The sequence below is a fragment of the Lampris incognitus genome, chromosome 16, assembly GCF_029633865.1.
Source record: "Lampris incognitus isolate fLamInc1 chromosome 16, fLamInc1.hap2, whole genome shotgun sequence".
Classification (NCBI taxonomy): Eukaryota; Metazoa; Chordata; class Actinopteri; order Lampriformes; family Lampridae; genus Lampris; species Lampris incognitus.
This window is the reverse complement of record NC_079226.1, coordinates 31,726,519-31,752,589: the sequence shown is the minus strand read 5'-3', so window position 1 is coordinate 31,752,589 and position 26,071 is coordinate 31,726,519. Positions and strand designations below refer to the sequence as shown.

The following is a 26,071-nucleotide window of genomic DNA, read 5'->3' as shown; positions in this document are numbered from 1 at the left end:
ACTATACACCTTTAATTTGGTTGATGCAATTTCTAGCAAGGTTTCGGCGATGGTTAAGTCTAACAGTGTAAAGGATTGCCTGAGATTCTGCATAGGGGTGCCAGTGTGTATACCATATTGTTGCGGTTGGGTCCAGGCCTCTCTCCATCCAACCTGGTGGGCATCTTCAGACCTCCGTACTTCTTCCAGTAGGTCCAACAGGAGGCGCACAGACGACACTGCATATTTGGAGGACCCCACGAATACCACTGGTAGGAGCTGCTGGCTATATGCACACGCACACACAAACACAAATGTATATTAACATATACACATATGCACATTTACAGACAAACATACAAACAAGTAACATCACTCATGCCCACATTAAAACACAGGTAAATGAAATATATACAAATATACACATAATGACGAACACATTCCCATGCGCACACTTAAAAACAACATGAGGGTGACTGCAGTTAAATATCTGGTTGCATGCTGCCATAGAGAACAAGTAGCTAATCCCCCTATCAATTCATCAATATTCAACATCACCATACTGACAAACTAACACACACACGCGCGCACGCACGCACGCACACACACACACACACAATCCTGAACACGTGCAAGGTGTACATGTGCAAGCACAATCTTGAATCATTCATCGGTGAATTAATTACAACCCCAAAATAGCTCATATAATACTCTGCTCAATGAAGGTAATTCTCTCTTCTGTCATGTCTCTCGCCCCATTGTCCAGATATACAACCATTTTTTTCATGAACTTTAGGTATGAATTGGTTCTTACTAGCTGTCAACCTTCATTACATGATTTCGCTTTTGCCACTGCCAGTCATATGAAGCTTTTGCATGGTTGCATGGGGAAAAGGGTCAAGGTGGGTGTGATATTGAGGCATCTTGGGACTTGTTCATATAGAGTTGTCCCACGGTGCATTTGGGGCACCTTCAGCTTGCTGGTTCTGATACCATTCAGTGTAGTCAGACCACTAAGAAGTAATCAGTGTTCACCATTACGCCTTCAATATACTGACAACAAGATTTTTATTTTTGTTTTTTTTTATATACTCTATTGATCCCTTTAGGGAAATTATGCTCTGCATTTAACCCATCCTAGCTGTGTAGCTCGGAGCAGTGGGCAGCCACCGTGCAGCACCTGGGGACCAACTCCAGTTCATCTTGCCACGCTTCAGTCATGGGCACAGACAGGAATATTAACCCTAACATGCATGTTGTTTAGATTTTTTTATTATTATTATTTTATTTATCATATTATTATTATATAATTATATCATTATTCTATAATTATTTATCAATATTTTTTATTTTTGAGATGACCAAATGTACAAAAATATGCCAAACCTCATAAAAATCTGCAACAAAAACCCTCCACATAATAGGGATGCTAGTTGAAAAGAGTTATAACAACAGTCACTCAAACTAAGGGGAAAATTTTTCATCAATGTTTGCGAGGCCAAACTGGGCTTAAACAAAGAGTTTCACAGAAAACTCAACCTGCATAAAATCCTTAGGGTAGATATTAAGTCTTTTTTATTCATTTTAAAAAGCATGTCCACATCTATGGCTAAGTCTTGAACTGTCTACAGGGGTTGCATTAACAAATTTTTGCGTCATTTATTAAATTTTGAAATTGTTGATAGATAATTTTCAAATTTTGATGGAATCAACATAAGGAATGGGTTTCATAGTCTTTTTGAGTAAGCTGACATATTTCTGTCAATTACAGTGCAGTGGAGCAGGACCGAACATAGTTGTCTTGCTAAAGCATTATCAAGCATTTAAATAGCACATCCAGAATTACTGACCTGTATATGTTAAGTTCCAGTATGAATAAATTGTCTTTTTTTTTAATCTTCCCATACATTTTAACATTTTTAAGGACACTCTAGTAAGGCCTACTGTGGCATCGGCATTATAATCCACACACACACAAATGCAACTTACAATATAATATCAGTACACATGAGAACAAATGATAGGTACAAACAGTGATTTTACAACCCTGCCCATCACAGTGATGTATCATGACCAATTAAAGTACAAGCCCTGTCCATCTACCATCACCTGGAAAACATTCAGTAGCAACACTTGCATAGGCACCCTATCCCCCCCGCCTTTTTTTTTCCTCCCCACTTGTATCCGGCCAATTACCCCGCTCTTCTGAGCCGTCCCGGTCACTACTCCACCCCCTCTGCCGATCCGGGGATGGCTGCAGACTACCACATGCCTCCTCCGATACATGTGGAGTCACCAGCCGCTTCTTTTCACCTGACAGTGAGGTGTTTCGCCAGGGTGACGTTGCACGTGGGAGGATCATGCTATTCCCCCCCTCTTCTCCCTGAACAGGCACCCTGACCAACCAGAGGAGGCGCTAGTGCAGCAACTAGGACACATACCCACATCCGGCTTCCCACCCGCAGACACCACCAATTGTGTCTGTAGGGATGCCCGACCAAGCCGGAGGTAACACGGGGATTCGAACCGCCAATCCCCATGTTGCTAAGCAACGGAATAGACCGCCACGCTACGCGGACGCCCCTTTCTTTTTTTGTCTTTTTTCTTTTTCTTTAAGGGACGCCCTAAAAAATTACTGCAGAGAAACAATCAAATTGCTAATTTACGACTGCATCACCTTTTAGGCTTACAATACTGAAGCATCATTCAAAACTCCACCAAACGCACATCACCACATGAGAATAGATAAACAACCACATTGTGGCAAGAGTACGAGTAATCTGAAGACATTGTCATTACCTAAACAGGATCTTTGTCAACACCAGCAAGTCCAATGCAACATGAAGCAACTCTTCAAGTGCTGAAATAACAAGCTACCTTAAGATGCTATCTGCCCAGTCATCAATTAATGAATTGCCATTTGTAGCCATGCACGGGATCTTACTGATACAAGTTTTGTTTTTCCCCTTTTGTTTCTCCATTGATATGAGGGTTATGGTCACATCCCCAACATCAAATTCAGCACATTTTATTGTTCACACTTCAGTGCATCTCACCAACCAGGTTGAACCACCTGCTTAATCTCATTGGTTCGTGGATAGCCAAGTTCCTGGGCACCCACATGAGTGGTGCCTACAAACACTGGTAAGCTTGACTCATGTTACATAATAACAAACTTCCATTGGTTGATTATTCCTGGATATGCCTACTGTGAAATAGCTGATGGCTCAGCAACTATCTACAATTGTGTGATTTGGAGAAGAGTCTGCATGCAGGTCATTAAGCATGTTCCCTCAGTGTATCTGCACGCAGCACCATCTCTGCATGTGACACTGGTTTTGGAAGAGAAAAATATCCGTAGAAGTTTTTGTTTTCCCCATGCAACATGATTATTTTCTCTCATGCATGCTAGTGAATATGTGTTTTTAAAATTTCACAATGTAATGTTACTTTATGGTTTTAAAAGCCCAAAACTAATCACTCTGTGGTTTCAAAAAGCCATGAAATACTCCACACATCAATAACTCCCATGAATTTTAAATTCAAGTGAAAAAATGGAAAAAAAATATGTTGGAGTGATTTGCTTTTTAAATTGGAAGCTACATGAGCAACTTACTGTAGCAGCTCTCACAGGCTCGACCTAGGGTAGGAGTCTGACCCAGAGGACTGGGGACCCCTGTGCTTGCCGCTCCATTCACCAGGGCTGGTTTTACACTGTTGCTCAGCTGATTAGGGTTGGGCTTGTTGCTGGTAAGGAGACAGAGATAGTGAGAGGCCAGTACAGGACAGATAAGAATTGCTAGCACAGACTACATTCACTAAGAAGAGAGAGATAATGTTCATCAGCACATTACGAGGGACAACCAACTGTTGACGACTGACAATATCGTGAGATCTTTCCTGAATGCAGATTGAGTCAAACAAAGATTCGTATTCCAATAATAGAAAGGGACCTAGTCTTGCCTCTAATTTGAGCTCTGTCCAGTTTTGTATATCATCGCAATATCACTGTAGTAAGAGAAACAACCACCTTACACCACACAAACACACACATATACACACACTTTCACCGAAGTACTTACTAATTAGGGATGTAGACCTGCTTCAACTTGCTCTCTGCCTCTGCTGCTTTTAACCGTTTCTGAAGGCAGAGGGTTGGCAACAGTACAAGGGAGAGGAGGGACAGAGAAAGAGGTAATTAGAAAAGTTAGCACCTTTCCTTAATGACACAGATAAACCTCACATGGGCAACATAATAAGGCAATGGAAACAAACAATAATGATAATGTCTTCATTAGGGACAGGACACAACACAGATGACTTAATTGATTATTATAAGGAACAAATCATGGAATAAACAAGTTTGGCTGCTAATCATGAATCCATGTATGGGAATAATGCCTGGTTTTACCTGCTGTACATATCTGTCTGTGGTCTTCCACATGTAGTAATACTCGATAATACTGGTCAGAGACTTCCAGGGCAACTGAAGGGAGAGAGAGAGAGAAATGGAGTCAATCTTACACTGTCATTTACAAAGCAAGGTGATGTGATCACAGACTTTTTAAATTTACAGGCAGATGAAAGAAATGTTAGTGGTTTAATCTTGAGTTCGGCAGGAAAAAACATCTGGGAAAGTGAACTCGCAACATGTGCTGCTCTTTTGACGGGTGAGATGCCTTTGAGCAAGGCACTTGATCCCAAAACTTTTTCAGCGCATGCGCTCAGCGGCAAATGGTAGAAAGGTGTGGCTCCCAGGTGTGAATTTTTATGAATGAATGAATGTGAAGCCACACATTGCTCGAATTAGCTTACACACCTTTCTTCGGGCAAATAGTAAAAAAAAAAAAAAAAAAAAACCTCTCGGTTTTGAGAAAGAAATATAATTTCCATTAATTTCTACTGTAAGGGTGTATTCAAAGGCATAAGGTAACATCTATGAAGTTTGACAGAGGCACATAGAGCGGACAGCAGTGGCCCCACCCATAACGGCGGTTAGTTCTGTTGTCTGAGAGAAGCCTTGGAGGAAGCTGAGTAAGCAGCACTGACAGCAACTGGCCACCAGGTGGAAGAGTGAGGGACATGGGGACAGCCTGGCACAGTTAATTGGTATAAAACCCCTGCTGACGGCAGCACCATTCCTCTCAGGGCTGAATGCACAGCCAAGAGCTACACACAGAGGCAGCGTTCTCTTGTCATATCAAGTTACAACAATCCAGTTAAGGAAATAACAGGGGTCTTCAAATCAGCATGCTTATAATGTAAGGTCAATGGAATTCTATGCGGATAAAAATTATGTGATTATCAGATTATGTTAGTGGAGTCTTTGCATACAACAAGTGGCATATCAAGTTTAAATTAGCACAAGAAACAAAAGATGATGGATCTTGACAATAAAGACAACAACAAATGATATTATTAGTCATTTATAATGACTAATTGGTTGGCCCTGATTGATAAGGCCCTCCAAATGTCTGCTACATGTGTATAATCACTATCCACAAAGTACCTTCACATCTTGAAATGAACTTTCAATATGCGGGCTGAGGTACGCATCTGGGACCGCATGTATAAAATGTTGCATCAATTCAACGCTAAAAGGTTGTATATGCACGCAACAAGAAAACGGCATATGTTCAAAAACAATCAGATTTATGAAATATTGCTGACGCCAAATCCTGTGCCATTCCCTTTATAAATCCCAAATCAACTTGAAACTGTGCACACATGCACAAGTCTTTATTCCAACCCTGTTACTCCCCAAAAGTAGCCATAAATGGCTATTGAAAACCCCTTTTCACTGCTCAAACGCAGATTAACAGCCCTTGTTTCTCAACGTCTGAATGGAAACCTAAAAAAAAAACAAATTTCACAGACTGTGAAACAGATATGGTTGATTGAGGTAGGGGCAACACAAATATATATAGTGGTTTGTCAGTTCGTATATTCCATAAAAAAGCAACGTTATGTGTTCCAATCCTACCCTCCTCTGTCTCACTCTCTCACATCTTTTTTTTTAAATCCCCCCCCTTTTCTCCCCAACTGTTCTTGGCCAATCACCCCGCTCTCTGAGCCATCGCGGTCACTGCTCCCCCTCTCTGCCAAGCCGGGGAGGGCTGCAGACTACCACATCTCATCCGATACATGTGGAGTCGCCAGCCGCTTCTTTTCACCTGACAGTGAGGCATTTCATCAGGGAGATGTAGAACATGGGAGGGTCACGCTATTCCCCCCAGTTCCTCCTCCCCCATGAACAGGCGTCCCGACCGACCAGAGGCGGCGTTAGTGCAGCATAGGACATACCCACATCCAGCTTACCACCTGCAGACACGGCCAATTGTGTCTGTCGGGACATCTGACCAAGCCGGAGGTAACACAGGGATTCGAACTGGCGATCCCCGTGTTGGTAGGCAACGGAATAGACCGCCATGCTACCCAGACGCCCCCTCTCTCTCATTTTTTGTCAATTTATAATGTACACATTCTAACAGAGCAGAAGAGCACACCTTACAGGATATTCACTAAGTACATAGTCTCTTTTTCAGATTTACACAACGGAGCCTGTCATTGGACATTTCAAGGACATTTCAAGACTCACAAAGTCCTGCTGGATGTCGGTGAAGTCCTTTCCGTATTTCTCCAGCGCCTCCTCGAAGAAGTTGGCCTCCGACGCGCTCCACTCCTCCATCTCGTCTCGGCACAGGACGGGCCCGCCCTGGGGTACCAGGGCTGCAATGGCCCGCGTTATGTCGTAGGCTGTGGCATGGAGGGTGTCCATTGCATGGAACTGACCACAAAACAGAAGAAGCCCTTGATAAACTGGTTTGTAATCATGACGTTTTTAAGAGATCTTGGCTAAACTGGGGACACTGTTTACGATTTGGAGTCACCACCCTGATGTAAGCTCTCTTATAATATTGCAGTATATTTTTCAATTGACCTGTCTATGGCCCTACAAAAGTGTTGAAGAAACTTGATCAACCAATCAGGGACAAAGACTGGTGCTATAAGTCTCTAACATGGGCATACCAATGGTTTCATCCGATGGTTAAATGCCTTCTTTTATTCTTTTTTTTTTTGGTCAGATATAACAATTCACTTGCTCTGACTGAAGTTTAATTAACAACTTCCGTCTCTGAGTAACTATTTGCATGTCTGTGCTAGGTTTCGGAGTCTGTGTGTGGCTTGAAGGCCTCTCCTGGATGTTTTATATATGAGAAGCAGGACTGGGGCAAAATAGGGCCACATGGGGCTGCTGCAGCAGAACAGCAGGCCGAGAGTGCTTGTTAAGGATAACTAGACATGGCCCTTGACATTCAACACACACTCATACACATTCATTGCTTTTTTTCACACTCCTCACCTACTGGTGTGATACTAGTTTAACCCCTGGCAGCTTTCACGTGTGCGTGCATTTGTGCATGTGTGTGTGTGTGTGTGTGTGCGCACAGGCGTGTATGTTTGCCTTGTTTTTTTGTTTTTTTTACCAATGTGATATCTCTAGATGCTGCAGCAGCACTCATATGAAGGCTGGGCTGCCGGACTGAACTGCTGCAATCCAGGGCTCTGGCGAACGTACCCACTGACCTGAGGGGCAGGGGAGGCAGAAATAGCGAGGGAGAGAGAAAGACAGAGGTAGACAGACACAGACAGTGAGACATCCACTCATAAGATGAGCAATTCAGAAACACAAAACGGAATAGGAAAAGCTTTTGTTTTGCCATCTAGACAAGGAAAAAAACAAGCTTCAACCTAATAACAGCTTTCCTCAGTGCCATTAACCAAAAAGAAGAGTTTTACCATTGACTGTACCACTCATCAAGGTCCCAGTTCTATTCAATTTTCAATACTCTTTAGTTGCCAGGCAAACTATACAAATCCAGCCATTAAACACAAATCTGGCTGAAAATGCTTAACAAAAAAACCTGCTTCTAAAAAGGTAAAAATCCAGTCACTGAAGGTTGCAAAGGCTTTGCAGTACTTCAATGTAAAAAGGTTTTGTAATCTATAAGCACTTAAGTGTATAATATTGTCATTTTTTTCTGTCTTTTGAAAAGGTCTTGTACTTACCGGGCCACAACTAGGAACTGGTCGATCTGTTTCTCTGTCAGGGAACTGCTGGGGTCCCACACCCTTTCCTCCAACTTGGCCAAGTCCCTACCGTCTTCCTCACCTGGACAGAAAACACAAAGACGCATGCACGCACACACACACACACACACACACACACACACGCACACGCGCGCACACACACACACACACAGTCATCAACTCAGGTGACGTTCCTTATCCGATGCGAGGGTCTAAGGACAGGATGTTGTACTACTGTAAAGCCCCCCGAGGCACATTTATAATTTTTGATATTGGGCTACACAAATAAAAAATGACTTGACTTTTTATCAAACGTAGACGATCTATATGATATTACAATTGGGTGACATAAAGCAGCCAGAAAAATTTGAATTAAACATGCCAACACAACCTAATTAAGGACCACGCCTAAAGACATAGTCAGATTATGTTTGATTGACATTTCCATGCCCTGCCCTGCCCTCCTTACCTCACGCAAAACAATCTCAAATTGCCACTGACAACAGAAACACACCAAGCCTGGCAAACCATAATGGCTCAGCCTTGTTTCCAAGAACCAGGACTCAGAGGTTTTTAACACTACAGCAGAGGTTGTACCACCTGCAAAATCACAACCTCATTTTGGTCAGGTGGTTATCAAATGGTGGGTTACACAATACAAACCACCGGGCCATAATATTACTGTTAAATTAGCACACACACACACACACACACACACACACACACACACACACACACACACACACACACACGTCAGCAAAGATACCCAATTTGTGCTCAAAGATCCTGTTTTTTTGGGGGGGGGGGATTTTTCCCCCTTTTTTCTTCTCAATTGTATCCAGCCAATTACCCCACTCTTCCGAGCCATCCCGGTCACTGTTCCACCCCCTCTGCTGATCCGGGGAGGGCTGCAGACTACCACATGCTTCCTCTAACACATGTGGAGTTGCCAGCCACTTCTTTTCACCTGACAGTGAGGAGTTTCACCAAAGGAACGTGGTGCATGGTAGGATCACGCTACTCCCCCCTGAACAGGCGCCCTGACAGCTTCCCACCTGTAGACACGGCCAATTGTGTCTGTAGGGACGGCCAACCAAGCCGGAGGTAACACGGGGATTAGAACCGGTGATCCCCGTGTTGGTAGGTAACGGAATAGATGCTACCTGGACAACCCCCTTAAAGATATACTTTTACTCCAGCTCTATTTAGCTTTAACTCCATTAATCTCCTCCTCGCATGTTACAATGCATGTTGAAAGAATTCAAATGTTATTTTGCCAAATTGGCATGCTGAGATTAACAGTGATTGCAACCATGATCGAAGAGACTAATAATAAGACTGGAAACAAGATCACTCTTTGCTAGGGAGGGACAGGTGACGTCAGCGTTCTCCAGAATTATCAGTGATTGGAGGTTGCTGATGTCAACTATCTTGTCGTACCAGCTCCACCTGATTTATGTCCAACCTTGGTCAAAAAGAGAGAGATGCATAGATTGCACATATAGATACGTCAATAACTGTTGGTACTTTTTAAGACTTTTTTTTTACATGCTAGACTACAATTTATGTGTTTACAATGCAATCAGAGAATTCTCTCTCCAGGGGGTTTAAGATGAAAATATAATGTGCTGTACCTTCTTTCAGGAGGTCTGTGATGTCAGCCTGGTACTTGTTCCCCACACGGATCTCTCCCTTATCAGCCAACAGAGTCTTCTGCTGAGGGTCGTACACCAGCGAGTAGAAGAAGGCATCCTGTGGAGAAAAAAGAGATAATTGGAAAATGACTGAGGATGGAGTGAGAGGGAACAGGAAAAGAAATAGAGAGACAGAGACTGAGGAGAGGAGCGTCTGTATATTTTCCACTGTTAGTCTCTTGCCTCCTCATTACTGTACGTTGAGAGAACATTCTGGGTCAATGCGCTGAATTATTCATTGGGCAGCAAGGCTCTCAAAACTCATGAGCCTCAATTGGACACACACACACACACACACACACACACACACACACACACACACACACACACACACACATACACACTCCCAAAACTAAGACACCCAATAGCAAATTACAGTGAGCTACGTAACTGGGCATGGTGAGCTGGTGTACATACGTACCTCTCTTTCCAAGTAGGACTTCAGTGCCTCCGTCTCATTCAGCAACGTCACACAGCACTTCCCCCTGGAGTCAACCAATCACACACACACACACACACACACACACACACACACACACACACACACACACACACAAGGAAGGGAGGAAGAAAGTAATGGTGGGAGGGAGGTAGGAAGCATGGTAGGATGTAGGGAAGGAAAGGTGGGTAAAAAAGAATGAAAGGGGGGTTTGAAGAAGGAAAGAAGGAAGGAAAGGTGGAAGAGGGAGAGAGGGAAATAAGGAAGGAAAGATGACAGGGAGACCATGAGGGACAGAACATGTGAAACATGAACATCACACAGCATATGTGTTAAGAGTCCCCTGGTAAGGATTATCAGTGTTAGAGTTAAATAAAAGCTACGAGCTGCTGTCCTGGTCTGCACACCTTTCCAAGTCAGACAGTTTCGAGGTATCACGTGGGAAAGTACTGTGAAACAGACCACATCTCAGACTGCAGTTGTGAGAATGAGCCCCCCCCCCTTTTTTTTTTCTCCCCAATTTGTATCTGGCCAATTACCCCCCACTCTTCCGAGCCGTCCTGGTCAATGCTCCACCCCCTCTGCCGATCTGGGGAGAGCTGCAGACTACCACGCCTCCTCTGATATATATCGAGTCGCCAGCCGCTTCTTTTCACCTGACAGTGAGGAGTTTCACCAGGGGTACGTAGCACGTGGGAGGACCACGCTATTCCCCTCGGTTCTCCCTCCCCCCCGATCGACCAGAGGAGGCGCTAGTACAGCAACCAGGACACATATCCACATCCGGCTTCCCACCCGCAGACAGGGCCAATTGTGTCTGTAGGGACGCCTGACTAAGCCGGAGGTAACACGGGGATTCGAACTGGCAATCCCTGTGTTGGTAGGCAACGGAATAGACTGCCACGCCACCCGGACGCCCCTGTGAGAATGATTTTGTTCTGATTAACGCCCCCTGTTACTTAAACTGACCAATCAGATTTCAGTTTGCTGGTATTACTTGTCTGTGTCACCCCCACCCCATCCTCACTAAGCAGAACGGAAACCAACTTCCACTGTGTAAATTATTTACCAAATTATTCACCGAATAATTAGTCTAGCTGGTCCTGTTTGGCGCAGTGAGAGTTTGTTTCCAAAATGCTTAATGCTAATTTGGAAATAAATCATCATGAAGTTTCATAATCTTAAATCTTCCATAATCTCCTCAAAATCACAAGACCCAGTCTTCAAAAGTGTCACTGTTTTATTAACTAAAGGCAAAAAATACACGCCATTCTTTAAGCAGTGCCAAAACTTGCTTAAATTATGTGCTACAAATCAATTTAAAAGAGAAGATGTCCACATTTTTTCCACATAGGGGATCATATTATTGTAGAAGACCGTGTGTTGGCAAGCATCGGCAGGACACTGTATGCCTGCTGGCTCCAGGGACACAGGTCTGTCATCTGACCTGATATCTACACAAGTATTTATAGCAAGATAACGTCAAGTAACATAATATTATACAGGGTTGTCACCAAAATATCCCTCAAAAATTCTATGTAGAATATTAGTTGTTGTCAGGTCTTTACAACCATTTACTGATCATTTATTATAGCATTTATTAAGATTTTTACTGGTAACATAGCATTCGAGGTCGAGGTGGGCATCTGGAGTTATTATCAATTACTGTGCCCCAATACTCTAACTTCAGGAAGACGTGTAATTATCACTGCACTGTCCCAAGTGGGACTAAAACTCCCCAATCAATCAATAGGTTCATCCAGAAAGAGAGAGGCAGGCAGAAAGTCAGAAGAGGCAAAAGAAAGAGAAACCTCCCCCCTCCCCCCCAAAAAAAAACTAAGTTATAAAGACAGAGAGCGCAAGACAGCTAGAAAAAGCTAGACGGGAAGATCAAGAGACAGAACAACAGAAAGCAAGAAAGAGGGGCAGTCTATTCCGTTGCCTACCAACACAGGGATCACCGGTTCAAATCCCCATGTTACCTCCGGCTTGGTCAGGCGTCCCTACAGACACAATTGGCCGTGTCTGTGGGTGGGAAGCTGGATGAGGGTATGTGTCCTGGTCGCTGCACTAGCGCCTCCTCTGGTTGGTCAGGGTGCCTGTTGGGGGGGGGGACTCGGGGGAATAGCGTGATCCTCCCACGCGCTACAGCCCCCTGGCGAAACTCCTCACTGTCAGGTGAAAAGAAGCAGCTGGCGACTCCACATGTATCGGAGGAGGCACGTGGTAGTCTGCAGCCCTCCCTGGATCAGCAGAGGGTGGAGAAGTGACCGGGACAGCTCAGAAGAGTGGGGTAATTGGCCGGATACAATTGGGGAGAGAAAGGGGGGAGGATTAAAAAAAAAAGGACGCAAGAAAGAGGGAAAAAGACAGAGCAACACTGACAGACAGACAGACAGACAGACAGAAAGAGATGGACAGAGTGACAGAAAGCAAGAGGCAGGAAAGAGGAAAGCAAGCAAACAAGACAGAGCAAACAAGAAACACAAAGACAAATAAACTCCTTGTCCCTACATGTATTGAATCAGGCCGATGTTAGGAAGGGTACCTGATGTGTGTGGCCGGTAAGGACTCCAGCTGGCGGGAGAGGAAGAGCTCTCTGTGTCTGAGCTGGTGTTTCTGTTTCTCGGGCAGGTCCACCATCTCAGTGTTCTCCATCTCCTCCTCCAGCTCTCCTAAGTGGCAAAGGCCAAACATACACACATCAGATGAGCAGGAGCAATAAGAGATCCGGGGGAAAGACCGTCAAAAACATACGGGGTGCAGACACACTCAGTCTGAAGCTCACTCACACACATTGAGTCAGAACAATGATGTCCCCGGGGATAGAGACGCACAGGAATAAATATTCAAGTGTCTTACAAACCCTCCATGCAAATTCAGAAGGCAGGAGTGAGTTCTCTGTCTCACACACACTCTCTCTCCCACGCACGCACACACGCACACACACACACACACACACACACACACACACACACACACACACACACACACGTGCACACAGACGAACAAGACAGCACTGGAGAGCAGAACAGATCAGAACATGAGAGAACAGAATAGAACAGAATAGAGTAGAATAGAACTGTTGCTCTCCATGAGGTTTCTTCCTATTTTTTCTCCCTGTTAAAGGGGTTCTTTTGGGGAGTTTTTCCTTATCCGTTGCGAGGGTCTAAGTACAGGATGTTGTGTTGCTGTAAAGCCCCCTGAGGCAAATTTGTTATTTGTGATATTGGGTTTTACAAATAAAATTGACTTGAACAGAACACAACAAAATAGAATAGAATAGAAATTAAGAGAACATAACAGAATAGATCAGAATAGAATGTAACACAACTGAATAGAATTGAACAGAATAGGACAGAATAGAATCGAAAAGATCAGAATAGAATAGAACAGAATAGAAAAGAACAGAACAGAACAAAGCCACAGTGGATTGGGGAGAGGCAGGATGGACGGTCATCATTCCATGAGCATCATTCAGGTGTCTGAGTCACGCTCTGGCAACAGACGGAGCTGATGTTCATAGACATTCATTCAGCATTTCTACAACAGACTTTCCTTCCTTGTTTACTGAAGAAAAATATGTTGAGCGGAGAAGGGGCAGGGGCTAGAGAGAAGATGACAGACAGAGCTGCAAGGAAGTAGGAGAGCAGAAAAGAGACAGAAAGAGAAAGAAAAATGACAGAAAACAGACACAATGAGGAGACAGACGGGGTGACGGCGAGACAAGATGAGAATGGGTAAAAGGAGAGAGGGGCATTGATAAAGCATGATAGAGGTAGAGTGCAGAAACAAAGAGAGAAACGCAGAGGCAGCAAGACAGGCAGAGAAAGGAGAAGGGGAGAGAGGGAAATCCAGAAATCGAGGAGGAGAGCGCAGGAGCAACAGCAACTGAGAAACAGAAAAGAGAGGCAGGCGAAATAGCGACAGACAGGAAGAGAAACCATGGGTAGGAGAGCAGTACAGAGCGTAGCAAAGGGTGAGAAAGCACAAGAGAAACGGAGAACAGGGAGCACGTGAGAGAGAAGGCAAAACAGCGAGGGAGAGAGCGAGCGAGAGAGAGCAGTCAGAGCGTGCTTCAATTCATTTGGAGTTTCATTAGTGCGAGTGAGAAGGAGAGAGGGAGACCGGGAGCAGAACAAAGGCAATCAAGGAATTTGTGTGGCCAAAATCAATAACTACTTCACTCGCTCACGCGGCACTCAGCACCCACCGAACACACACTCCCTGTCCAGCGTGAGCACAACGCTAACAATCTTAAGACACCCCACATAGGCCTGCCTCAGTACTCTTGTGATTAAAAAAAACAACAACAACAACATCATATAGGTTCATCATTAACAGAAGAAAAAAAAATCCAAGGATGTGAAATGAAAATAGAAGATTGGTAGCAGAGCAGAGTGTTGCCTGAGTTTGCAAATGTGCAAGACCGCAAAGTGTGTCGGTAAACATGAGCAGTGTGCATTTGACTTAGGCAGATATTGAGAACAATTTTGGGCATACACTCCAGTGGAGGGCGAAATGAAAACCTTTCCCCTGACAAAAACACTTCCCTCATAACAGGAAAAGGCTGATTTTGAGGTGAGCAGCTTCGGTTATGGTAAGGGCAGCCAAAGAGTAATGGTTTGGCATGTATCGGTGAGGGTTATATAGTAACATCACCCCCCCCAACCCCACAGTATCGGTGTAGCCACCCCTTCTCTCATCTTTGAAAAATGCTCAGAAATCTTGCTTTTTTTTGGGGGTGCGGTTGGGGGTTCGAAGGTTGGTTGGATGGGTTCAGTCTGCCAATAAGTGGGCAGTAACACGCAATACTTTTCTGGACACGTCTGGACAGAGGTAGGTAAACAAACACAGTGTTTGTCCTGCCATAGCCATTAGCGAGCAGGCTGCCCACTTGCCATGAATACTGTCAATCAAGCAATCAATCAATCAGACTATTTGTACAGCGCTTATCATACAAGCAAATGTAACACAAAGTGCTTCACACAATAAAACAATAAAATCTCCCCCCCCTCCCAAAAAAAAAGTAAAGTAAAATTTTATGAAAGTACAGACAAGTCTAAAACTGAGTTAGTAAAATAAATAAACGTGCCATAAACACTGATTAATTAAAAGTAACAACAATTGGAGCAGAATATATAAAAATATACAAAACACACTCTCTCGCTCTCTCTCTCTCTCACACACACACACACGCACACACACTGAGAACTTAGCCGTAGGCTGTTTTAAAAAGTAAGGTTTTTAACCTGCTTTAAAAAGTGTCCAGTGCGGGGGGCCTCTCTCAGATCCTCAGGCAGGGTGTTCCATCTACTTCGGGCATAAAAACAAAATGCAGCTTCCCCTGCTCTAGACCTAGCACAAAGGATGGTTAAAAGACCACTGCCATTGGACCTGAGAGTTCTTGCTGGTTTGTAAGTAATTAACATGTATTTTATATAGTGAGGTGCAAGGCCACTTAGCGCTTTATATTCAATTATCAGAATTTTAAAAATCGATTCTAGTTTTGACGGGAAGCAAATGCAGAGATCTACACTCACTGGCCACTTTATTAGGTACACCTTGCTAGTACCGGGTTGGACCCCCTTTTGCCTTCAGAACTGCCTTAATACTCCGTAGCATAGATTCAACAAGGTACTGGAAACATTCCTCAGAGAGTTTGGTCCATATTGACATGCTAGCATCACGCAGTTGCTGCAGATTTGTCGGCTGCACATCCATGATGCGAATCTCCCGGTCCTCAACATCCCAAAGGTGCTCTATTGGATTGAGATCTGGTGACTGTGGAGGCCATTTGAGTACAGTGAACTCATTGTCATGTTCAAGAAACCAGTCTGAGATGATTCGAGCTTTATGACGTGGTGCGTTATCCTGCTGGAAGTAGCCATCAGAAGATGGGAACACTGTGGTCATAAAGGGATGGACATGGTCAGCAACAATACTCAGGTAGGCTGTGGCGTTGACACGATGCTCAGTTGGTACTAAGGGGCCCAAAGTGTGCCAAGAAAATATCCCCCACACCATTACACCACCACCACCAGCCTGAACCGTTGATACAAGGCAGGATGGATCCATGCTTTCATGTTGTTGACGCCAAATTCTGACCCTACCATCCGAATGTCGCAGCAGAAATCGAGACTCATCAGACCAGGCAACGTTTTTCCAATCTTCTATTGTCCAATTTTGGTGAGCCTGTGCGAATTGTAGCCTCAGTTTCCTGTTCTTAGCTGACAGGAGTGGCACCCGGTGTGGTCTTCTGCTGCTGTAGCCCATCTGCCTCAAGGTTCGACGTGTTGTGCGTTCAGAGATGCTCTTCTGCATACCTCGGTTGTAATGAGTGGTTATTTGAGTTACTGTTGCCTTTCTATCAGCTCGAACCAGTCTGGCCATTCTCCTCTGACCTCTGGAATCAACAAGGCATTTTCGCCCACAGAACTGCCGCTCACTGGATATTTTCTCTTTTTCGGACCATTCTCTGTAAACCCTAGAGATGGTTGTGCGTGAAAATCCCAGTAGATCAGCAGTTTCTGAAATACTCAGACCAGCCCGTCTGGCACCAACAACCATGCCACGTTCAAAGTCACTTAAATCACCTCTCTTCCCCATTCTGATGCTCGGTTTGAACTGCAGCAGATCGTCTTGACCATGTCTACATGCCTAAATGCATTGAGTTGCTGCCATGTGATTGGCTGATTAGAAATTTGCATTAACGAGCAGTTGGACAGGTGTGTCTAATAAAGTGGCCGGTGAGTGTATATTAGAGGCCGGTGAATGGTCCACTGCAGTAGTCTATTCTACTTGTTATAAATGCATGGATTAATTTCTCACAGTCTGATTTTAGAAAGCCCTAGTTTTGAAATGTTTTTGAGATGGTAGAAGGCTGATCTTGTGAGATAATTGATGTGGCTCTTAAAATTTAGATCACTGTCTATGATTACACCAAGATTTCTAGCTTCGCTTCTGCACTCCAGAGACAGAGAGCTGAGATGAGCTGCAATTCTCTGTCTGAGTCTTTGCACCAAAAATAAGTATTTCTGTCTTGTCTTTGTTCAGTTGTAAAAGGTTCTCTGACATCCACAGATTAATATCATCAATACACTGAATTAGGGAACGTATGGGATCTAGGTCATCAGGAGATAGGGATATGTACAGTTGTGAATCATTTGCATAATTATGGTAATTTATTTTGTGTTTCTGTATAACATGTGTGAGTGGGAGCATATAGAGATTGAATAGTAGTGGTCCAAGAATCAAACCTTGGGGTACCCCACACATTATACCCACTTTGTCTGAGGAAAAGTCTCCAATAGACACAAAGAACTACCTGTCCTGAAGGTATGTTCTAAACCAGTTGAGAACCGGGCCAGAAAGGCCAACCCATTTTTCTAATCTTTCTAGCAAAATATTATCATGATCGTGGTGTAGCGGTCTAAGCATCGGCTCTGTGTCGATGCAGTTGCCCACTGGGGACTGGGGTTCGCGCCCCGGTCTCGTCAGATCCGACTATGGCCGGACTCGACGAAGCAGCGATCATTGGCAACGCTGTCTTCGGGAGGGGGGCGGAGTCGGCTTGTGTTCGTCACGTGAATGCGTCTCTGTGTGTGTCGGAAAAACAGTGGTTCGGCTTGGAGTCGCCTTGTCACGAAAGTGGCGAGGCGGTCTCCTTCGAGACTGCCGGCCGGAGAGATGCAGTTGGCGAACGCATACAGTGCGAGGGTGGGTGTTTGAATTGAAATAGGGATCGATTGGCCACTAAATTGGGAGAAAAAAGGGAAAAATCAGAAATAAAATTAAAAAAAAAAAAATTATCATGATCAACTGAGTCAAAGGCAGCACTGAGATGCAGGAGCACAAGTACAGACAATGTATTTGAATCTGTGTTGATACGCAGATTGTTCACAACTTTGATAAGTGCCGTTTCTGTGCTATGGTGAGATCGAAAACCTGATTGATAAATGGCTGGAAGGTTGTTTGATATTAAATATTACTAACTTGAGAATAAACTTTTTTCAAGTATTTTGCTGAGGAATGGTGAGTTGGAGATGGGCCTGTAGTTGGCAATAGCTGTCGCATCAAGATTGCTCTTCTTCAGAAGTGGTTTAATGACAGCTGTCTTAAATGCTGCGGGAAATATATCTGCCTGAAGAAAGTAGCAGAGAGATACTTTTTTGGGGGGATTCCCCCCCTTTTTCTTCCCAATTGTATGTAGTCAATTACCCCACTCTTCCAAGCCATCCCGGTCACTGCTCCACCCCCTCTACTGATCCAGGGAGGGCTGCAGACTACAATATGCTTCCTCCGATACATGTGGTGTCACCAGCTGCTTCTTTTCAGCCGACAGTGAGGAGTGTCACTAGGGGGACGCAGCGCGTGGGAGGATCACGCTATTCCCCCCAGTTTCCCCTCCCCCCCAAACAGGTGCCCCGACCGACCAGAGGAGGCACTACTGCAGCGACCAGGATGCATACCCACATCCCATCCAGGTTCCCACCCACAGACACGGGCAATTGTGTCTGTAGGGACGCCCGAACAAGATGGAGGTAACACGGCGACTCAAACCGGCGATCCCCGTGTTGGATTTTTTTTTTCTAAGACAGTAAACACAAACATTTTTGTAGCTTTACTTTAATGGAAATTTCAAATTGTATATGTTCATAAAATTATTGACTATTAAATAACTCACATTTTCTCCAAAACTGCACCAAGTTACCAGACCTTCTCTCACTTAAACAAATCTCAAAAATAAAAAAAAGTGCTCCAGGTTCCTGGAAAGAGCTTTTTTGTACAAATAAAATCCAACTGAAAATGAATGCAGTGTATCCCACTTTATCTAACATGCTTTACTTTCCCAAAGTAAACGATGGTTTTCAACGTGTATGTGTTTCTGTGAGACATCACCGTCTTTGCCATCGAGTGCACAACGTGAACCATCGTGTGGCGCATGCATGTAAATTTGATTGGCACAGAATCAGATATATATCTGAGACTGATCCGCTGGCCACCCGTCATGGCTGATCAAGCTGAAAATTGGCCGATTCGGTCACCAGGCGATCGATCGGTGCATCTCTAATTAACTAATTCCCCCATCAACAGGCAAATGTGAAAATTAATGTTTCATTTTCGGTGAAAAGGAATACAGATATGCACCAAAAGTTTGTTTTACTGCAACACAGAGTTACAGATTTTCAAAAGAATAGTCTGTAGCTCTCTGACTGTTTAATATTTTGTCCACGAAATGTGATTCAGTCTCATAATAAATCCATGCAGTAGAGCTGCAGCACTGCTGAAAGCACAGATGTCACTCACTGTCTGGTATTTTTTTGTGTTCATCGGATGGCGGCGGATGGCAGAGAACAACATGTTATGTTTTAAATTCCGTGCTCGTTTCCCATAAAGACTGCTTTACATTCCACACAGTAGGGAGTTCACATGAATTGAACGTGACAATGACAGATGAAATTATTCATATTTCCATACTGGCGGGTGTCTTTTTTTTTAAAAATTTTTAAAGAACATGACAACCAGTGTGAAACTAACTTCTTGCAAGTGTGGTGTAACAGAAATATCTATACCTCACCCCATCCCCATCCACTAATAGAACATTTCGAAGGGGAACCACTTAAGTAAGCATTCGGTACTGCACACCTGGGGCAGAGCTCAACCAGCAGGGGCACAATGTCGGTAGATTTGTTATCATTGTTGTACAGAAATGTTGAGATGTCATCCAGGACTGATGTCTGATGTTTTAAGTTTTTCACTCTAAAAACCAATTCATGTGTGCAGTTACTGTTTGTAGGTAAGGAATTAAAACCCGATTAAATGCGGGCCGTCCAGGTAGCACAGCAGTCTATTCCGTTCCCAACCAACATGGGGATCGCTGGTTCGAATCCCCATGTTACCTCCAGCTTGTTCGGGCGTCGCTACAGATGCAATTGGCCGTGTCTGCGGGTGGGAAGCCGGATGTGGGTATGTGTCCTGGTCGCTGCACTAGCGCCTCCTCTGGTCGGTCGGGGCTCCTGTTCAGGGGAACTGGGGGTATAGTGTGAACCTCCCACGTGCTACGTCCCCCTGGTGAAACTCCTCACTGTCAGGTGAAAAGAAGAGGCTGGCGACCCCACATGTATTGGAGGAAGCATGTGGTAGCAGCGACCGGGACAGCTCGGAAAAATAGGGTAATTGGCCAAGTACAGTTGGGGAGAAAAAGGGAAAAATCAACAACAAAAAAGAAAAGAAAAAGAAACCCTAATCAAATGCAATGTCCTGAATCTGAATTTAAATCAATGCCTATGTGCTTGTTTGAATGTGCATGCGTTATAGTTTATCTGTATTTGTGTGTATCATTTGTACTCCTTGTGTGTGCATGCGTGCGTGCGTGCGTGCGTGCATGTGTGTCTTCACCCATTTATGCCTCTGGATGTGTTAAATATACACATATTCTAGGAGTTTCAACTGATAAGCTTATGACGGAGGCAGAGACAAACAAGCCAAAGTAACAAAGTCAAAGCGGCAGTGCTACGGGCAACATTCCTGCAATCTCACAATGCTCATGCAAGAAAAAGGTCCTGGGTGAAGCAAACAGGAAGGACTAAGGAAAGGATGTTTTTCAAGTCAAGATAAGAGAATATTAGGGTTAGTCAAAGATTTGGAAGGCAGAATAGGATTCGGGGGGGGGGGTGATGTGAAATACCTTTTGAAGTTAGGTACTTTATTCCAGCCTAAGATGGCCAATCAGGATTTGACTGCTGTTTTTATTGGACTGTAACTAGTATCTATACAACTCTGTTTTCATGCACACACACACACACACACACACACACACACACGCACACGCACACGCACACAGAGCTGGGCATGATATTCTGAAGAGGTATTCGGTGCCTGAATGCTGAAAACACTGTCCAAGTGTAATCAGTTACAATGCAGAAAGAGTAAATTATTCACACTACATTTAGCATACATCTTCTGAAGGCACGTGTGAAACAGTTGTGCTGCATCATGAATATTAAGATCACACCGTTGCATATTGCTTAGATTCGCTGGTGCCATTATCTCCAGCTGTGTGTTGACCGTCTGCCAATTACCAGCGAGGTCCAGTGACGTGCGTGCAGGAGGAAATGCAGGAGGAATGTACACATGCTGATTTGAAAATAGTCTTTTAAACACTGCATCATTACTTTTAATTAGGGACAGGGTCAGCACCAGGGCATGTAAGTTTCACCATGGGACCTCACCTCACTGCTACTATGTTGCATGAATGAGAAAAAGGCTATGACAGAGAAGCATATTTAGACATTGGACCTGCACATGCAGATACACACACACACACACACACACACACACACACACACACACTCTACATCAACTACAATGTTTGTTTGGTTTTTTGGACCCCCCCCCCTTTTTCTCCCCAATTATACCTGTCCAATTACCCCACTCTTCCGAGCCATCCCGGTCGCTGCTCCACCCCCTCTGCCGATCTGGGGAGGGCTGCAGACTACCACATGCCTCCTCCGATACACGTGGAGTCGCCAGCCGCTTCTTTTCACCTGAAAGTGAGGAGTTTCGCCAGGGGGACGTAGCGCATGGGAGGATCAAGCTATTCCCACGACATTCGCCCTGGCCAACCAGAGGAGGCGCTAGTGCAGCGACCAGGACACATACCCACATCTGGCTTCCCACCCGCTGACACGGCCAATTGTGTCTGTAGGGATGCCTGACCAAGCCGGAGGTAACACGGGGATTCGAACTGGCGACACCTGTGTTGGTAGGCAACGGAATAGACCTCTACGCTACCCGGATGCGCTCCCATGTGTTTTTTTTAGCCTTGCTGAGCTGTAGACTGCAGCATAAACTTACCCTTTAAAAGACATTTTTCCTTTCATTTGGTTTTCAATTTTCATGAGGTCGAGCGTGCCAACGGGTCGTGGACGCACACTCCCACCTGTAACGTCAACGATGTGGTTAGGAGGGAAGTAGGCTATTCTAAAAGTAGTCTCCTCGAAATCTATAAACCAACTGCAATCTGAATACCAGTCTTTCACAACATAACGTGGGCTCACAAACAAACAAACAAACAAACACACACACACACACACACACACACCCGCATCTCTAGATGTAGTCGCAGATTCGATCATGATCATTTATCGCAATTATTCATCCATTTTGGGGAACTGAATTGCTTTATTGAGCATTTTACATAAACAGAAAGCTGCGTTCACTTCCATAATGTATTTTATAAACATTCAAATGTATAAATCTTCAAATCAAAGCAATACTCTCTTAACACCAGAACAAGCTAAACCCAGCATGAATAATCGCCCCTGGCCATGATCAAATAATTGTGGAAGCCAATACCAAAATTGTGATTAATATACGATTAATTGTGCAGCCTTAGTGGGCTGAATACAGATGCTTCATTTCTGTATTCTGGACACCAAACACTGTTACTTGTATTCCGTTACAACCCAACCCTACACGCGCGCGCACGCACACACACACACACACACACACACACACACACACACACACACACACACACACACACACACACACACACACACACACACACACACACACACACACACACACACACACACACACACACACACACACAGGAATATAACCATGTGAACACACACCTCACCATAAGATTACTGCGATGGCTCTCCCTACCAGCCCCAGGCTGTGTGTCCTTCGCGACTCAACTCCTGAACACTAATCTGCCCCTCCCCTCTCAGCCTCCCACCCCCACCCCACCACCACCCAAGCCTCACAGCCAATCTCCTGGCACTGCACCCACACCACCATCCTCACAAATTGCCTCTCCATCTCACCTGTCCCAACCAATTATCAATTATTGATGAATGAGTTGCCTTACGGGGTGGGGTGGGGGGGCTCAAGGCTACTGGAGGAGGTGAAACAAGTGCAGCGCAGCATTATTGCCTTAACTGACTCAGTTCCTCTCTGATACAGTGCCGGTCCATGTGGAGGAGCCGGGGACAGAGACAGACCACTGATTCTCAGCGAAGTCATTATGCAGAAAAGAACTGACAAGGTTTACTTTTTTTTTCTTTCTTTTTTTTTCATGAGATGAACTGAGTATCCGTTGTTGTGTGTACACATATTACAGAATACAACATTGAAAGAGGATAACAGAATTATAATGGAATTATAATATACACTCACCGGCCACTTTATTAGGCACACCTGTCCAACTGCTCGTTAACGCAAACTTCTAATCAGCCAATCACATGGCAGCAACTCAATGCATTTATGCATGTAGACATGGTCAAGACGATCTGCTGCAGTTCAAACCGAGCATCAGAATGGGGAAGAAAGGGGATTTAAGTGACTTTGAACGTGGCATGGTTGTTGGTGGCAGACGGGCTGGTCTGAGTATTTCAGAAACTGCTGATCTACTGGGATTTTCACGCACAACCATCTCTAGGGTTTACAGAGAATGGTCCGAAAAAGAGAAAATATCCAGTGAGCGGCAGTTCTGTGGGCGAAAATGCCTTGTTGATGCCAGAGGTCAGAGGAGAATGGCCAGACTGGTTCGAGCTGATAGAAAGGCAACAGTAACTCAAATAACCACTCATTACAACCGAGGTATGCAGAAGAGCATCTCTGAACGCACAACACGTCGAACCTTGAGGCAGATGGGCTACAGCAGCAGAAGACCTCACCGGGTGCCACTCCTGTCAGCTAAGAACAGGAAACTGAGGCTACAATTCGCACAGGCTCACCAAAATTGGACAATAGAAGATTGGAAAAACGTTGCCTGGTCTGATAAGTCTCGATTTCTGCTGCGACATTCGGATGGTAGGGTCAGAATTTGGCGTCAACAACATGAAAGCATGGATCCATCCTGCCTTGTATCAACGGTTCAGGCTGGTGGTGGTGGTGTAATGGTGTGGGGGATATTTTCTTGGCACACTTTGGGCCCCTTAGTACCAATTGAGCATCGTGTCAACGCCACAGCCTACCTGAGTATTGTTGCTGACCATGTCCATCCCTTTATGACCACAGTGTTCCCATCTTCTGATGGCTACTTCCAGCAGGATAACGCGCCATGTCATAAAGCTCGAATCATCTCAGACTGGTTTCTTGAACATGACAATGAGTTCACTGTACTCAAATGGCCTCCACAGTCACCAGATCTCAAACCAATAGAGCACCTTTGGGATGTGGTGGACCGGGAGATTCGCATCATGGATGTGCAGCCGACAAATCTGCAGCAACTGCGTGATGCTAGCATATCAATATGGACCAAACTCTCTGAGAAATGTTTCCAGTACCTTGTTGAATCTATGCCACGAAGGATTAAGGCAGTTCTGAAGGCAAAAGGGGGTCCAACCCGGTACTAGCAAGGTGTACCTAATAAAGTGGCCAGTGAGTGTATATGAAGAATATATTAACCACTACTTGCAGCTACACATTATGAAGCGGGGTGGTATGGTGGCACAGTGGTTAGTGTGGTCACCTCACAGCAAGAAGGTCCTGGGTTCGAACCTCGGGGTTGTCCAACCTTGGGGGTCATCCCAGGTCATCCTCTGTGTGGAATTTGCATGTTCTCCTCGTGTCTGCGTGAGTTTCCTCTGGGTGCTCCGGTTTCCTCCCACAATCCAAATACAGATAGGTCAGGTGAATCGCCTGTACTAAATTGTCCCTGGGTTTGAATGCGTTTGTCGGCCCTGTGATGTCTTGACAGCCTGTCCAGGGTGTCTCCCCGCCTGCCGCCCAATGATTGTTGGGATAGACTCCAGCATCGCCGCGACCCAAATTCGGATAAGCGGCTTGGATAATGGACGGATGGATGAAGAATATGATGGGCGGCACGGTGGCACAGTGGTAAGCGCGGTTGTCTCACAGAAAGAAGGCCTTGAGGTTGGGGCCCCAGGGTGGGTCCAACCTTGAGGGGGCCGCCCCGGGTCGTCCTCTGTGTGGAGTTTGCATGTTCTCCCCATGTCTAAGTGGGTTTCCTCTGGGTGCTCCAGTTTCCTCCCACAGTCCAAAGACATGTAGGTCAGGTGAAGTGTGAATGTGTGTGTGTGTGTGTGTGTGTGTGTGTGTGTGTGTGGGCCCTGTGATGGTCTGGCGGCCTGTCCAGGGTGTCTCCCTGCCTGCCGCCCAATGACTGCTGGGATAGGCTCCAGCATCCCCGTGACCCTGAGAGCAGGATAAGTGGTTTGGATAATGGATGGACGGATGGATGAACGGAGTACTCTACATGTTTATGACTTGGACGCATTGCAATCAAGGGCAACTGATCCTAGTTCAAGATTCCTCTTCCTCCACACAGTGGAAAGAGCAGACTCACACATATGAATGAGAGGTGTGAAGTGACTAATCATCAAATACAAAGGCTGTTGTGTTTGCAGACTAGTTACAAACTGTGTGCAACGCACAAAGAAAAAACAACATATCACACTAGAGAGAAGCAGCGGAGATTCCTTCCCCCTTAAATTATTTTAACATCGTTTTGACATCTGAATTCCTCACATCTTTTCAAATGTACTATCAATGACCCAATTAGGTTTTGTAGTTGAGTTTTGTAATTTACAGCTGAAAAAGATTTGCATTAGGCCATGTTTACACCACACACAGAATGGCCGTGGAGCGTAATCCGCTCCCATTCGGTACCCAAGTTTGTAGATTAGCATGTTTACACTGGCGGTGGAATATGCACATGTACCGTGCGGAGTTAGGTACTATTTCAGTGTCTACTGCACTTCCTCCCTGTGCAGCTTTTAAAAAACAAATTTCAGAGATGCACTTTATAAGAAAATACTACGATAAGCCAAAACATTATGACCACTTACAGGTGAACCGAATAACGTTGATCATCTCCAAACAAGGGCAC

The 26,071-nt window shown here is 44.8% G+C and overlaps 1 protein-coding gene across 1 annotated transcript in view; it reads right to left on the bottom strand.

The window, feature by feature from the left end:
* Positions 1 to 26,071, bottom strand: part of mta1 (metastasis associated 1) — a 60,356-nt gene that overhangs the window by 8,146 nt on the left and 26,139 nt on the right. Inside the window, exons 4-13 of the mRNA XM_056295498.1 lie at positions 12,752 to 12,878; positions 10,186 to 10,249; positions 9,705 to 9,822; positions 8,050 to 8,152; positions 7,467 to 7,566; positions 6,578 to 6,766; positions 4,391 to 4,465; positions 4,062 to 4,120; positions 3,596 to 3,726; positions 114 to 265 (exon numbers count right to left, since the gene is read on the bottom strand). Of these exons, the coding sequence (XP_056151473.1) occupies positions 114 to 265; positions 3,596 to 3,726; positions 4,062 to 4,120; positions 4,391 to 4,465; positions 6,578 to 6,766; positions 7,467 to 7,566; positions 8,050 to 8,152; positions 9,705 to 9,822; positions 10,186 to 10,249; positions 12,752 to 12,878 (1,118 nt within the window). The remainder of the gene's footprint in view (positions 1 to 113; positions 266 to 3,595; positions 3,727 to 4,061; positions 4,121 to 4,390; positions 4,466 to 6,577; positions 6,767 to 7,466; positions 7,567 to 8,049; positions 8,153 to 9,704; positions 9,823 to 10,185; positions 10,250 to 12,751; positions 12,879 to 26,071) is intronic.